This window comes from Vidua macroura, chromosome 3 (genome assembly GCF_024509145.1).
Source record: "Vidua macroura isolate BioBank_ID:100142 chromosome 3, ASM2450914v1, whole genome shotgun sequence".
Taxonomy (NCBI): domain Eukaryota; kingdom Metazoa; phylum Chordata; class Aves; order Passeriformes; family Viduidae; genus Vidua; species Vidua macroura.
Genome location: NC_071573.1, coordinates 46,141,470 through 46,158,311, shown reverse-complemented (window position 1 = coordinate 46,158,311; position 16,842 = coordinate 46,141,470). Strand labels below are relative to the sequence as shown.

The 16,842-nt window shown below is 37.6% G+C and overlaps 1 protein-coding gene across 5 annotated transcripts in view; it reads right to left on the bottom strand.

Annotated features, from left to right (window-relative positions):
• Positions 1–16,559, bottom strand: part of ACTN2 (actinin alpha 2) — a 66,904-nt gene extending 50,345 nt beyond the window's left edge. For all 5 annotated transcript variants that reach the window (XM_053974171.1, XM_053974166.1, XM_053974170.1 and 2 more), the window contains exon 1: positions 16,272–16,559. In XM_053974171.1, coding sequence (XP_053830146.1) covers positions 16,272–16,406 — 135 coding nt within the window. In that variant the 5' untranslated portion in view covers positions 16,407–16,559. The remainder of the gene's footprint in view (positions 1–16,271) is intronic.
• Positions 16,560–16,842: the final 283 nt, after the last annotated feature.

The following is a 16,842-nucleotide window of genomic DNA, read 5'->3' as shown; positions in this document are numbered from 1 at the left end:
TCACAGGAGAAGTCACCAAAGGGATGCATTCATCACACAGGACTTTGCACACGTCTTATTGGCACTCTGCATTTTGCTTGCATGGAAGAGCCTGGGGAGACCTCAGTCCTTGCAAAGCAGGTGGCCTAATCCCATGTGAGTTTAGGGTTTCCTGTAAAACATGCAACTCCCTCCAGTATTGAATGACTGCACATCTGTTTTACAGTGCTCACTATTACCAAAAAACCACCCAGAGCATGTAAATAGCCCTTGAAGAATAATTTGGCAAGGTTGAACCTCGAGCAACATCAAGATTATTAAGCTTTTGTTACAGAATGACATTAGTTCTTTCTTTCAGAGGAGACAACAGAGAAAGTTTATGTTTTCCCAGTGGTCTAAACTGCAAAAAAAAAAACTTGCTATCAGGCGATAGCAAGTTGCATGGAAAATTTAGTATGGGTCACTGCCTGCACTACCCTCACCTCAGCCTTTTATTCTTAAGGAAAGAACAGGAAGGAAAGGAAGGAAGCTGAGAGGTTTCACAAGGTCTTTGAAGAGGCTAAAACAGTTAAAATATTGCAAAGTTTATTAGGAGCAGGCAGATATCTTTATTCCAGCTACTAAGATAGCTGGAAAAGGCAGAGAAATTTTAGGCACATAACCCCTCTTTACATGCAAGAGAGAAGCCTCAGGCTTAAATGTGAAAATTTAGGCAAGTGTTCAGACAACTCAGAGCTTTGATGGACCATCGATACCATGATCCATGATCATGATACCATGATCCAACAGCTCTATTCCCTGAAGGAAGCCCCTTCCTTTTTCAGTACTGTTGATGACACCCATTAAGGAAGCATCTGTAAAAATCCAACTATGCGACTTCTCACAATACATGCAGTACCATAGGGTTGTCTGTTGGAGTATTTTTTAAATTTAAAATTATTCTGTCTCTTCAAAATGTATTTTCAAACAAAAACTTTAGCATTTCAGAAGTGAGAACATATGCAATATTAAAAATCCCATTTGAAACTAAAACGTACTTAGGATCCATAGGAAAATGCTGGTCTAAATCTACTTTTAATTTTTGGAATTTCAAGCATCATGCAAGTAAGAGATGCCTACTCAGAAAAATAACACAGAAATAAAAGATGTAGGGATCCCATGAAAACCTTTAATAAAAGCATGGGTATGGTTTTATCCTGCATTATAAAAAAAGTAAGATTTTTTTACTCATTTTTATCTTTACAACAATTACAAGCTACCCAATTTGTTAAGGTGAAGGAACTAGAAAGACAAAGGAACTGTCCAGGGAAAAAAAAAACACTCCTGCCTGCTTCTGATGTGTTCTCTGAAATATGAATGTTTTTTAACATACTCCTATCATCCAAGCAGACCAGAATGGTCTGTGGCAAATTTACATGTGGCAATTTAAATAAAAAAGGGAGAAACATAGTCTTACAAAAAGTCTGGCATATTTTGTTTACATTAAAGTGGGAAATTAGGTAAGTAAGCATGAGTTTCTGCTAAATTAAATTTATATTAAATTAAACTTCCAAGGACAAGCAAGCAAAAACTAACATTGTACTACAGTTCTAAGCCTGCATTTACGTACAGGCATGTCCTCTACTCATGATTTTATCTAGACTCTAGCCATTAGTCCTAGTTGCATTGGTTAAGCCAAAGTATTTTAAAGGTCCCCCACCCAGACTCTACAGAAGCAGAAAGTGTTTAGCAAGACAGAGAGTTTATTCCTACTAATGTAATGCCTACTCTAAGTGGAAGGGCTTATTAAACAGACTTCTGTAGGCATCTGCCCTGAAGCATTTCCTATACTACTCTTCACTTACTCATTTGGATAACAGAACAGAGTGCATGCTTATCACATTTGAGTAAGACAACAAAACAATGGGTCTGCAAGCATGTTTCATGTCAGAGCTACAATTCAAATTAATCTTAATGAATCAGTTAAATAACTTGAAGAAAGCCAAATTCAGATAAGCAAGAAGTCTTGATTGTCCCAATCATGCTTTCTATGATCTTCATGGAATATTCATATCCTAACTGACATCTACACTGCCGCCTTGAAAAGGGAGAATATCAAGAAGACAGTTTTTCATGCCAGATTGTGTCCTGCCAGATAAGTGATCCGAAGACTACAAAAAAAGAAGTCACTCAGCAGAAAACAACTCCCTTGTAGGAATCCAAGCACTTGGCAAGCAAAAGGTAGCTGTAAATTTTGTTTCTGTCAGGGTGTTCTTTAAGTGGTGATCCCCATTTCCATCCTCTATTTTCATATGACCCTCTAATTTCCCTTAGCAAAAAGAAATTTAATATTGGAGAACTGTCAGTGATATTGGAGAAAAAGATGGTGAAGACAGAACAATAATGAAACAAAGATGAAGAAAGAGAGGGTAGAGGGAGAGTCCAAGTCAATAGGCAGAAGTGTGTTTATGGGAAACTAAACAAACCAAAATAAAATGAAAGTGGATTCCATGATCAGTTTTATGGGTACACGCTTTTCCTGAAGTCTGTATTATCATCCTTGAGAAGAGACCCTGGCACCTGTGTTTTCTCCCCAGCTTTGCAACAGCCTTCAATGCACTTAAGACAGGAATTTTAAAAATGTTTTTACTGTCTTAAATGCTGAGCAAATTATGACCCATGATTCCTCACAAGGGACTATAATCCTTTTCAAAACAATGGGAGCAAATGTTAGCCATAGCTGAGTGCTTTCCAGCATCCCACTTCTGTATTCAAGGATAATAATAAACCCTCCATATTCCACAGCACTATTTTGTGGGGAAATTAACCATTGTTTTGAGATGCTCAAATACTACCCTGAAAAAAGCCCAATAAAGAAAGAGTAGCAAGAGAGATTAGAAAGTTGACAAAACTATAAAATGTCTTGTAAATATAGAACTGTGAAGAAATTATTCAAAACCAGAACCTACTCTAAACAGACAGAAAACAATACATAACTACCAACATCTTCAGTGTCTGTTCACTGTCACCCAACGTTAATTCTGCATTTAAAAACCAAATCGAGCTTTTTAGTATAAACCAGTTACCTACTACTGTAAATTTAGTTACATGCTAGTTATTCTTCTCGCCTTAAACTCTTTAGTGAATATGCCAGCCTCTCCAGTATGGAGAAAGAAGTAGCTCAGGGAACTGTTTAAGAATAGCAACGACTGTGAGTAACCCCACAGATGCAATCTGAGAAAGCATTTTCACATACAGAATTTTTTTTAGCTTTCACCTCTAGGATGAAAAGTCACTGTCCCTACCTCTCACTAATAAGGTCAGTTGTGGGCACCTCCAATGAAGCTGCCATTTCTGGTGGTTTAAGTGATGGGGACACCTGTCCCTCTGAGAGCTAAACTGAGCGTACAACTCACCTCATAGATATTACCAAACAGTCTGCATGTGTTAGCAACCTTGTCACTTACTCACCTGGCTTGGGTTCAAAACACTGACCTAAAAGTGAAAGTTTCCCATCAGCCACACATTCCCAACCAATAAATTAAAAGTCCATCTTCAGCACAAGGTTATCTTTCATCATGAGGTGGGGTATGGGAGATATCAGAATATTCCACTCGGAAGGCTTTGCAATACTGAGACTTTTAATTAATAATGTCACCACCTTGCTAAGCAGTGCAAGTCAGCTTTCTCTTGGATGTGAATGACTATTTTTGCAGTACAGTTTGTTCATTCACATCATATGCATGAATCCCTGGAAAAAGATGGTCCTCAACAGCATCCAAGCCATACTCTATAAGAATCCTTTGTCCAAATGCACAAGTCCAGCTGCATTATAGCAGCCCTGGATAATTCACAGTAGCCAGATGGACTGATGGGGAGCAGTCCCTTGCTGTTTATAATGATCTTACCTCTTCATTTTCCCTTCTACTTCAGTCACAATATGCATGACATCATTTACAGCTACACAACAGTCTTTTTATGACTCTGCTCTCTTTGCCTTTTATGTAAACCAACAAGTATGTTAATACCTCGTCATAACAGAATTAATACCTCTGGATTTTGGATTACATACCATTATTTAATGCACATTCTCAATGTGGAAGATTAGCTTTAGAGACTAGTAAATAATGGTATAGTCTGTGAAGTAAACAAAGTTCTCAAATTACTAACAAATTTCCAAGTTATAACAGCCCCCATATTAAATTGCATTCTCCAATGAGAGTGAAAAGACAGACTGTGAGTAATGACTGTTTGAGTTCTTGCTCTTCCACAGCTTTCTGTATAACTTAGTTCAAATTATAAAACCTCTTTACATGTCCAAAACCTTTATCCCACAGTAGAGGTGAAATATAAATACATTCCATGCACTGAGAACTCTAAATGCAGGATGAGACAGGCTCTGTTAATCTTTAAAATGGAGTGTATTTCACAGTCTCATGTATATTTTGAAAACTTAAAATGCTGTAGAAAGTGAAAGAACTTGTATTTCATAATCCTCAAAAAACAAATATTTGTGAAAAAAATTATCTGTGAATCAAGTATATTTAGAACACAGCTCTTAAATGGCAGTAAAGCTTTAAAAACAAAACCAAACACAGACAATTAAAAAAAAAAAAAGGAATCAACAGAATAACACAAATGCAAAGTTTTGAATAATCTATTTTTGGTCAATGGCCTTTTTTATCTTTTCAGATGTCGGTTTTGTATTTCTCTCAAAGGAAAAGCTTATGAACATGCTGATCTCTTTAAATTAGCCATACTGTTTCTAGCATTTATTATTTCAACAATTAACAAATCATGGAAGACTTTCTTTTTGTTACATGCAGCACTGCCAAATTTTGCCCTTCAAATCTGATTCAAATCAGATTTCAGATTTCCTACTGAAATCTGCAGAAATAGAGATGCATCCCCCACAAGGACCTGTGCCTTTCTGACAGAACCAGGGCACTCCTACACGGCACAGCAGGGAGTTCACAGCATCCAGCCTGAACCTCTGAGGACTGCCAGCTATTTGCATGGCACAACAATATTTCCCTCTAACAGGGTAAGCTAACTTTAGAGCACCTTAACCAAATATTCTCTGCTCTGATACACTGCACTTTGCAGAGCTTGCATGTACACTCTATAAACAAATAAGCCTGACATTAGAACCTGCAGTAGTGTGGCTACTAACATCTTACACAGCATTTCTGCTCACTTTACGCCACAGAACCTCACACGGCACGCCTAGAAATAAATTCGGTTTTGCCCAGTTGTCAGGGCATTAAAATAGATTTGCCACTACACTGCACAAAATTGAGTGCCACAAAGAAATGTACACATTTTTATGAGTTTTAATGGACTCTGTCATCCATGTAATAAAGACTTTGCATTTACACAGAGGTACATATTCATATCTCATAAAGTGCTGTCCAAATACCCCTCCCCAACCAGTCAGGCAGGGCACTAGGGACCCAAGCAGAGAGCTTGCAGAGCATGAAGTGTCTAAGTTCTGGTAGAAACTCCAAAGTACTGATGCACACTCCCAAATATCTCTTTTCCACGCATCCTCTCTCTTGCTCTCTACAAGACTTTTAGATACATATCTTGGGTGAACAAAATTAAGACAACTCCTGATACTTTTGAAGGCAGGCTCAGTTAATGGAACAGAGTCCTATTTGCATTCTGGTGCTTTCTGGATCACTTTTGAGCAAAGTGACATTTGGGAAGTCTCACTCAAAATGCTAGTTAGGCAAAGGATCTAAATATTGAAAAACCGAGGAAAAAAAGCATAGGAAAAGGTATTCCATATGTCACGGGACCAAAATATACAACAAAGTTGAAATGTGATAGGGTCAAAAGAAATTCACCCATTTCTACTTGGCTCAGAATAAGTTAATTCTGGAACGCCACCTTTCCTGTATTTCTGCTTCATGAGAGTATGAACAAACTGTAAGGCCTCTTCAGGAAAAGATTTGCATTAAAAATGCCAACAGATTTGAAGGGAACTGTTTCAGCAATGATAAAATATTTGAGACCAGCCATTTTACTGTTTTCTCTCTTCCTCTATATTCTTTTCCAGTTGTCCACTTCTTCACTATTACAGAAGAAAAGAACAATCTCTGTTTCATTTGTCTCTCCCTGTGGGGAGTTGCAAATGAAGTACCGGTAATCCCAAAAAGGATACTGTGGTGGATCTTCAAGGGAGAAATCTGCAAGTGTGTTTCAAAGGAGAAATGAATGCACCTCATACTGCCTGGAGCTTTCGCTCAAGTGTATTAAACAAGGAACATGCATTGTCACTACCCTGTCAGTGCCAAATGAACCTTCTTAGTAAAGAGATAGGATCTCCTATTGTCTCCATTCTTAGGTCCTTCTTCCACCAGCTGTATTACAACTCCTGGTTTCCCAAGAGCTCATGAACTATCACAGATAATAGTTTTGTTTCAGCAGATAGATATTTTAATGGCCAAATACTATTTAGGATTATATGAAAGAAGCATTCACACATTACAGTATGGAAGGAACTAAAGGTATGTCCTCTGGAAATAGAAGGATTAATTAAAGTAGGCTAATGCAGGATTTCGTTGACTGGATTTCTAAATGCCTTTCCTTTGCTTTCTCTGTTGATTTTCTTCATCATGCTATCTTTATCCAGTAATTATATATTACATTGCCAGGTGAGTAAGTAAATCCATTATAAATTTCTCAATACAGTCAGAGTGGGATAAAACTATGTTCCTATCCAGTTTAGCAGCATTCTTTAAAGCACTTCCATAATCATATAAGCAGGTTGTGACAGATACTGAATGTTTTTTTCAGTTTTACTCTTACCAAAACACACATCCTTAAGTCTCTGACACCAATAAATGATAGGAAAATATGTCAATAGACAGATCTCAAAACATCTACACTGTAAACGTTGTCTTTGCACTCTTTTATCTAGCACATTTGGAGACAACCAAATCTAGTTTCACTTGTAATCTAAACTAAGGTTTCAGCTGAGACTCTTACAGAGAAAGAAAATCCTCATACATTAATTCCCAATTATGCAACAAAAGGCTCTTCTGTGGCATATATGCTACATTACTCAATATAGTATTTATCAACACACAAAGCACATAATCTGTCCATGTGAATTACTTCACTATTGTAATTGATCACTAAAAAAAAATCTATTTTTATTCCATGCTTGGTTTAAGAAACTGATTATTAAAGAATTTAGTTATTTCCGTGGTTAAAGATACCACTTAAACATACTGGGTTAATTTGTTTATGCTTTAATTATTTTTTGTGAGGCATTATCTATAGAATAACATTTTATAAAACAGCTAAAATATCCTGTAAGACAGCAGACTTTCAGACAAATTTCAGAGTTTCTAAATAGCATTTAGAAACGCTGAAATAGGCTCAGGTTCCTAAATTACTTACATTTTCTTTAAACAAGAATAAATAGCAAAACATTACTTGGGATCTTTGGATGACTTGATTATATATGAATAAGAAATTTAACTAAGTAACCAGTTCTCAAGCATTTAACTAATAGATGGGCAAATAAACAATTATGACTGTAACTGCTGAAAGCATAAACAACAATTTTAGACAGTTTGTGATAAGCAAACTGCTTTATCAATTAAATAAACAGTTCTTTCTTTATCTCTCTTCTCAACATGAGCCATTCTGAGACCTGTGCTCTGTCATGGAAATGAAGGCCTTAGACAAAAGGAAAGAAAATCAACTTCAGGCTCATGTCTGATGTTTTGCTTGTCTGTTACTATAATGCCAGATGGGTGATAAGTGCATTGTACATAATACGTGCATGCATAGATACAGCTGCTTGCGGGGCTGCACTCCAAACCACATTACTGAAATTATTTAGGACTAAGAAGTATTAAGAAGAGGGAGGGTTGCCTCAAATTTCTTCCATGATCTGGTATATAGCAGAAGATCATTGTAACAGCAAATGAAGGGGACTGGAAGCCCATGGATAGCAGTAGAGTCAAAGATGATCAGCTACTCTGCCAAAGAAAACTTGAAGTGGAACTACTCTCTAGAACCGAGCTGGAGATGAGCTTGGATTATAGAGGTTTTCATAGCGTAAAGGAACTCCTCTAGGTGAAATAATACCCCAGAGCTACACAATCATTTATAGTTGGGTGTTTGGGGTTGTTTTTAAATTTGAATTCAATGCAGCTGGGTACCAGTTTTCTTCACATTAAAGAGTGCAATGTCTTAAGTCTTGCAGCAGTGAAAAGCTACACTGGTGACAAGATTAAATATAAAACAGAACTTTAAAAATCACTTAATGCTAGATAGTTAAGCCTTTCTGTGACTGCCAAAATGACAGGCTGATTTTCAAAGGTGCAAAATAGACAGAAGTTCCTCCTGACGTCAGTGGAAATGCCTGGATGTTCAACACCTATAAAAATATGAGTGTTTCCTTAGATGCTTAAGGAATAATCATAGATGCTAAATTTAGCCTGGGGTAGTCACTTTCCAGAGACTCCTGCTATGGTAGTGGGGGTGAGCAAGGCTTTTCAGAGGGGCAGTTAAGATTAGAATCTGTCTGCTCTAAATTTGGTTCTGCAAGTTATCAAAGTAATGGATGACTGGACTTCCTGAATTTACAAATTTTTTGAAGATAAATAAAAACATTTGATTTCAAGTTGAAGGAATTCTGGCAGTTCAGAGCAGTTGGGAGGAAGCATTTGAAGCAAATGGAAAATCCTACTCATATTAAGTACAGTAAACACTTATCACTGCCATCTGCAAAGCCAGCACATAGGTACTACAACCACTCTTTTGGAGATGAAGACATGGACAAAGCGATGTGTCTTTATAACTCAAAAGTGAGTAAAACCAGGACCAGACACAGGAGCAGCAGTGCCCCTTCTTGCACTTAGGACATAAATTTAGGATTTATTTTCTCCCCTCTGTGCACACTCAGAAATTTTAGGTCCAATTATAGAAACTAACTAAAAATCAGCCAGACAGCTGTCACCTTCTGCTTCCCTCTGGACAGGCCTTCAAAAGTATGAAGTGTATTTCTACAAGCTACAATTTCAAGTAGGAGACACTTTCATAAAAGGAGATCGTTGCATTTCAAAGCCTTCTGCCTCTGTCTCTTCCTGCAGAGCAGTAACACCTGCCCTGTAAGCCTTTCACATCAGCAGTTTGAGGATTACTGAGACCACACTGCCTTGATCTGTACTGAAGCGTTCCTTGTACTGCCAGCAGGAAGAGCTGCTACAGGTTCTGTACAGAAACAGGCACAGAGGGTGGTCATAGCACTATGTTTGCTGTTAATGTGAAAAGAACCTTCTATCTTTAAATACCTGCCAAATTTTATTGTGTAGAAATAGTGCATTGTGTAGGACCTGTATAGTTATGATAACATTTATGCATCAAGTCTCTCAGCCTGAGGCATATTTCAAACCAACAAATCCAGTGATCTAAAAACAAACATCACACACTCTTATCACAGCATTTCATGAAATGGTGTTCCCCAAACACTGAAGATGTGAAAATTATCCCAAACTATGAGGAATGAAATTTAATTTAGGAAGAAATGGAGTACTCAGTGTGAACACACTCTCCTTCTGATACCAGCTGAGAATAAAGAATGAATGGCCAAAAAGGAGATATTCAGAGTCAGCAACTTCTCAGTGTTCACAGTGGAGGAATACCACATCAGCTACACATTGTTTATCCCAACAATTATAGCTCAGAAGAAATTATGCTTGGCAGTAAAGCCATTGAAACCAATTCAACTTTGCCAACTGTGTAAGCACTTTTATATTTGTTTATTTGTAAGGATATAAAATAACACACAGGAGGAACAGGTTTTTTTGACTTGGGACAAAGCAAAGCAGTACAAATTCCCATCTATTTCATTGACATGTTTCTTCCTGCATCAGATCTACCTGCATTCCAGCTGCAAATCCAATGCATCCCTCTGTAAGCAGGGTCTGCAGTACAATTTGTAAAATACTACTAATATCTACATATTAATCACCATTTGCAACTAAAGAAAATATTAATGCTCAGTCCTTTTGAAATTAATCAGTAGAACTGTAAAGTGCAATTCAGAAATTACTAGCTAAATTAAAAATCATTACATAGATCAGAATTCATGCAACAGTGATCAGTTCATGTGAGGCATTTGCTGGCATCTGATTTTTCCATCATAATGACGCCTTTTGTCTTGTGAGAAGACAGAAGGGTTTTAATGAAAGATTTTGACCTAGCCCCATTGGCCAAAAGCAGTCAAAATTCATTTTGCAAAGCTGTTCTAGTTTAATTTGGAAATTGATGATGCAATCATGGTATTTTCTTACTGATATTCATTAGTTTAGAACTAGTTTAGAATTTACCCCAGCCAGCTTTTGTTTGCACAGGGCTAGAAATTGTACAAGCATGGATTCATTTTTGCTGTGGTCTCAGGGCTGAAAACCCTCAGAGCTCTCCCAAGTAAACACCTTCCATGCTTCTCTCTTCAGCTCTCCAGTGACCCAAACAGAGATTCAGGCAAGATGCAGACATCCCACCCCCAAGAGATTATTGCAAAGTACACTGCTTAACACACAGATTTTCTCTAGCTCTTAAGCACATTGGTTGCAGCTTATGGAAACCCACTTAGATCCATACTTTCTTCCAATCCTTATTGTCTTACTAATTGGATCAGCGTACCTACAGACAGACATTTTACTATGCAAATTTCAGGGGAGGTTGTGGTGTGTATCTATGAGTAAAGGAAGCAGGTACCCTTTGCTTCCCATTATAAAATGGTTCTCATTATAAAATTTCTTTTCATAATCTGTTGCTGGCAGATATTTGGGGGTCAATGGAAATTAACAGCTAAACTGAGACTGTAAGAATTATCAATTTGACAACACTTAAAAGCATATAGGGCCTGGAATGGGTCAACATTGAGAGGTTCATTTGAGTTTAAATAGAAAACATAATATTGATTGTTTGATTTCTCTCATTTAGTACTGATAAAGAAAACCTTCCCATTCAAACAAAGTACCTACATAATAATTTCCTGTAAAGTGAATTTCATAATAGTTTTCTTTGATTCTTTCCTTTATAAACCAGCACCACAGTATTCAGGGATGCACACCTTATTGACAGCTTCCAAGACAAAATATGACCGTTCCACTATCCTTTCAGCATGCTCCTTTCAAGCACCAGTCCATGCAAGTAACATCAGCAAGAGGAATTTTACATGTTACTATTTTAAAAAGCACTAATCTCCAAGAGGCAAATTGTACAGAACAGGCCATAAACACATTCCCTATACCTACAGAGACTCCTTCTGCTCTCATGGCAACTCTTCAAAGGATAAACGAAATTGCCACTCCATGGCTTTCTGTTGCATCAGTGTCTAATACTTGGGACAGTTAGAGTATATGTTGAGAAATCAAGACATGCTGTTGTAGAAAAAAAAATGTTTGTCTATTGGCTATAAAGTTCTCAGCCATGGGGCCATCTCCCACTGAGAATGCACATAGGGTTTAAAAGAAAACAAGAGATGTTCTTTGTGTGTTCTTAATGCTAGAGCTTTTGGCATCTACTGTTTGAAAAAAAAATCTTGATGCACCCGAAAGAGGAGCATTTGGCCTTGGAATGCTGAAATGTATGTTTGATAAGGTGCACTCTGTGTCTACAGTAACGTGTGTCATTTGGCAAGACATTGCTATTCTATACAAGACAGCCAAATACTTGCTGAACACTAGGGTGAAAAAAATCTAAAGAAGGTGAAACTGTTGGCACTTTTTGACTATTAATACTAATAGAAAATCCTGCATTTCAGCCAACAGAATTCCCAATTCACCTACATAATCCTAATTATCTGCATAAAAGGTAAGGGAGGGAAAGAACTGCAATGTAGGACACAGCATATGAAACAGCATATGCTACTGTGGCACATGGTTTTTCCATTATCATTCTGCTTTTCACTCTGTATGATTTTCCTCCTGGCATATTCAATCCCCTCTTGAACGTAGTTCTAAAGCTACTAAACTCTTCATAAGAAATATCCTCTTTATAAGAAATATGCAACTGTTAATAGGTTAGTACTAGCAATAGGTAATGAGAAGTTTACACTCTCTTAGAAAGGAGAGGACCTTTTGCTTCCTTACACCTCCTACGTTCATGTCCAGACCCTGCTCATGTTGCTCACTTGCAGAGGGGAATCTGTGCCTTCTCAGCAATCGCACTGGTATTCCAAGTGGGTAAAAAGTGCCACCTCAGTAAAAACCCTCTAGTGGTGGTTTCTGTGTCTGCCATGCGAGCCGAACCCCAAGGCTCATTATTCAAGGAAAGAATTTTACATGTTTTAAAAAAAAAAAAAACCAACCAAAAAAAAAAAAAAAAAAAAAAAAAAAAAAAAAAAAAAAACCAAGCCAATTTTATTTCCAGATAATCTCAGTAAAAGAGGAAGACCTAAGCTGGAATGCCCTCCACACATTGAGGATATAGTTATATTCTCCACAACAATTTCAATCTGGAGCCTGTAAATCCATGAGAAGTTGTTCTGTAGAACTTAATTTTGCTGGTGGCATCCAGCCTCTCCTGCCAACCCTTTTCTGTCTTATACTTATTTTTCATTCATTCATCCTTGCTTATTTTTCTTGCCCAGTGAAGAATGAAGTTGTTCCTTACCACTGTATCTGTCTTCTCACCCACCAGTAGAATTCTTACAGGAAGAGGTTTCTGATAAGAAAGCAACTTAGATTCCATCCATAGAAGACCAAGCAAACTTTAGAGTAAATCCAGGATACTGACTGTAACTCTATTTATAGACTCTGAAGTCAGACGGAACACAAGGTCAATTTCTCTTTCAGGCTGCAATGAACCTCTCAAATCTGCTGAACTTAATAAAGCTGCAGTAACATAAGAAAAAATAATAACATTGTCCATAATCCATAGTTCTGATGGCTCCTGCCAAATAATTTGCCATACACGTGACTTCCAAATGGTTTTTTAGGGTTTTTTTTTTTGCTTGCAAGGGCAACAGGAGTTATATTACCAGCCAAAGGATGTAATGCAGATAAATCCTTATAGGTCACACTGGAAAAGTAATCTGATATGTACTGCTGAAAAGACACAGCTTTTTTCCTTAAGAATCTTTTCCAAAGTCCTCATTCATGAACAATGTTCAATGTCATCAAGTAGATTTGCATTCAGAAAGAGGGCAATATCAAGGTAAATAAATATTTTAAATAATCTTGTTTATTTTATACCAATATAAATACCCATCCAAATGGTTATCATTTATATTGACATCTACATTAAAACCCTTCTGCATTAACAAAGAAGTGGTAGTAGGGCTACAGAGCAAGCTAGAATAAGATAATTCATCTATAACAATGTCAGTAAGGCAAAGACCATGTTCCCAGTTCTTTCCTTACATGTGTTAGGGCAATAGTGTCACGTTTTTATGACTGCAGAAGGCACGATGTTAAGGCATGACGTTAAATATGTGAGCTCAGTTTAATGCCTTAAGATACAATACAACACAACTGTTCTGAAAAAGGGAACACGCTTGTTTCACAACCTTCCTTGGAAATCTAACAAACTACAGTTCATGTCAAAGTTTTAAAAAGCACACTCACTCTTATAATTACTTATAGCAAAAGTTGCAAATAGGCAAGAGCCACGTTAAACACATGGCTCACCAGGCAGTGCTGGCAGATCAAAAGATTGCAAAAATACAGTGTGTGTGCATTTCAAGTACCATTGCTGTGCTTGGTTTCCTAAGCTAAGGGACACTGCATTTCCTTTTGTTCCTTTTACCTCAACTAACTCATTTAAATTGCTGTTCACATTCAGAGAGACAGTGCTAAACTACAACTCAGCTTTCCTTCCTATAGTGTTCTTCATGTATTTTTGGACATCTGCGACCACCAAGGAGCCTGGATTACAGCAGACCATAATAATCTATGAACCATGGTTATAATTAGGCGTCACCTCCATTGTAATCCTATGGACGTCATCATGTGTTACCAGCATCTGTTGACAGATTTCATACCAGGCATATCACTGAAATGGCAAGTCTGGAGAGGGCAGCCCACAATAGAAACAATGGCATTTATTTTTGGTTTGTTCCAAGACTGTCTAATAGAAAATATATGCTGCCAACTGCCAGGGCTCCACCAAAATCACTTCTGAATATTGTATTACCAGTTAGAACAAAGAACTGTGCCCATGTACTTGCAGTCTTCTCCTAATGAATAAGGAAACTAAGAAAGCACTTTCCACAACTGTCTTAGCACAAATTAGGAAAAGACAGAAGCCTTGACATTTTACAAAGTTTATCAGGCTCTTTATAATGTGAGTACTTACTTTTCACGTAATAATAAATTCAGATTTCTTTCCAAGATGAAGAATAAGGATCCCCTCTTGTAAATTTTATTTGAATATAGTACCACATTAATATTAAAACTAAACCCTGGGAACTGACAACATTAAATAGCAAAACCACACTCTCTACTCTATGGAAGTAAAGCAGAGTCTGCTTTAATTTGACAGTGTGGAAATTTGACTTTCTGCTGAAGTACTGCTTGTTCAGAGGAATGGAAACACAAAATCTTCAATGCAGTTTAATTGCTCCCCACTTTTCTGTAAAAATCAAGAGACTTATTATAAGAATGTCTACCTAATCCAAACTCTCTTTAATTTTTAATATTTATCTGCATTGAAGAAAAACTGCATTAGAATGCATTAGTATCTAGTAACCTGCCCATTTTCTATTGAAAACAGCCTTCTCTGAAATACTGGACAATTGAATCCTAATCAGATGTAACACAACCTCTTACAGCTGAACAGTTTCAAATCACTAAAGCACTTCAGCAATAATTTTCCTTCTCATTATAAAACATGCAAGTATTGTTCACCATCTGAAGAGTGCCAAATTAAAACAAGTGCCAGTGTTGATGAGTACAACTTAATTATTCGTTAGGAATTGCAGCAGCTGGTAGATCAAGAAAAGTGAACTTCAACTTAGAGCAGAACTTCTCCCCTTATCCTCACACAGTGGGATCTGAACAGGTATCAATTTAAGAAAATGAACAAAACTGGCTAAAAATAACAGAAGGAGAAAGGCTACAAGCTAAATCTGAGAGGAAAATATTGCTTCAAATTTTAATGGAAAAGCAAACAAACTGGCCCCAACTATTCTAACAGCCCTAAATTTATAATTACACTTTTATAGTATAGCTTTTATAGAAGCTGTAACAGTGGGATAGACTGTCATTAGATCTAAATTGGCACCTTCTACTTAAGCTGCTCATCTATGCAAAATGCATATTCAACCTTATTGTCCAGAGTACTGTCTCTCACTCCCTCCCTTTTCATTCTTGTAACCAGCAGATAACCTTTTAATCCCAGATCTGTCAGCTGTGACTTCAACATCACCTTTTAAATTAGGAAGCAATAAATCCTTTGCATTAATTCATCTTTATTTTCCATATGCTACTTAAAACGTAATTTTATGAAATTAGATATTGCAAACATTACTAAAGTACCAAAGCATTGATGTGACTGCTGATGGGATCATAATTTCTGCCTATGTTCAGAAAAAGAATATGGGCAGTTCTTGGTGACTCAATAGTTTTCTTACACCTACAAGGCAAGAAGCATTTCTTCTAAACTGTGCATTCCAAGGAGTTTACAGACATGTTGGGTTTTTTTTTTTCCCAGACACTGAACTGGCATATAGGAACATAATCATGACATACAGTTTTCCAAATATAGCCTGAATATATTTCTAGGCAATATTTTCCTGTCAGGTCATTCAGTCAGAATGGAGAGAAATAATAAATTCTGCTAAGAGCTGACTTGCAAGATCACAATTTCAAAAGTGACTTCTCAGTCTGCTCTCAGAAATATTGCAAAGTTTTCTGCACATTAATTTTGAACTACCTCATTCATCTCTGTTTATAATTGCAATTTACTCTTTCTGAAAATCAATCAGGCGCACACACATCAATTCAGTCTGCTTTCCAATAGGAAGACCCAGGAAGTGAAGTGAAAAGTAACTGAAATTCTTAACTATAAATCTAGAGGTACTGACAGAATACTTGCAGTGCAATACAAAAATAACCTCCTGACTCTCATGAATTATTTTCACCTGACATAGGTTTTACTTAAGAATTAAAAAAATGAATGCTGTATACTAAAAATATGACATAGTTACTATACATTATATAAATGGTTTATACAATGTAAAATATATTTTATTAGAACCCCAACAATTCCAGACACAGCATGGCAGTAAAATAGGGCATCATTCCACACAGAACACAGACAGATACATGTTATTTCCACACCTTCCTTTGCTGTTTCTCCCATGCTGGGTCCAGGAGAAGATCCCTGTCCCATTCTTCTTCTTGGGTCATGTACTCATCCTCTTCATAGTTGTAGGTGTACTGCATGTTTGTTTCTATCTGATTCATGTTATTCATGCTACCCAGGGATCAGCTTCAGCTGCTGTGGCTTCTACTACGATTTAAGTTTAGTGTACTTGCTGAGAGGTTGTAGGTAGCAATGCCTTTTTTCCTTTTTTTTTTTTTTTCTTTTTGCAAGGTGACAGGAAATGAATATTGACTAATCTTGCTGAGAGCAGAGGCTGAAACTGCCAGGTAGGTGCTGACCTGTGATGACCTCCCTTCCCTGTGTCCTGTCCCTGTCTGCTGCTGCTGCCGGTCCCTGTGGCTGACCCTGCGGAGGAGCCCGGGGCGCCTCCGTGCCGCCGCTTATTATCCCCGCCGGGCCGTCACGTGGCACTCGGGCGGCGGCCCCGGCCCCGCCGCGGGCACCGGGCGGGCAGCGCTGCCGAACGCGGCGGAGGCTGCCGCCCCTCGGCGCTCCGGCCCGACACGGCTGACCGGAATGCCCGCC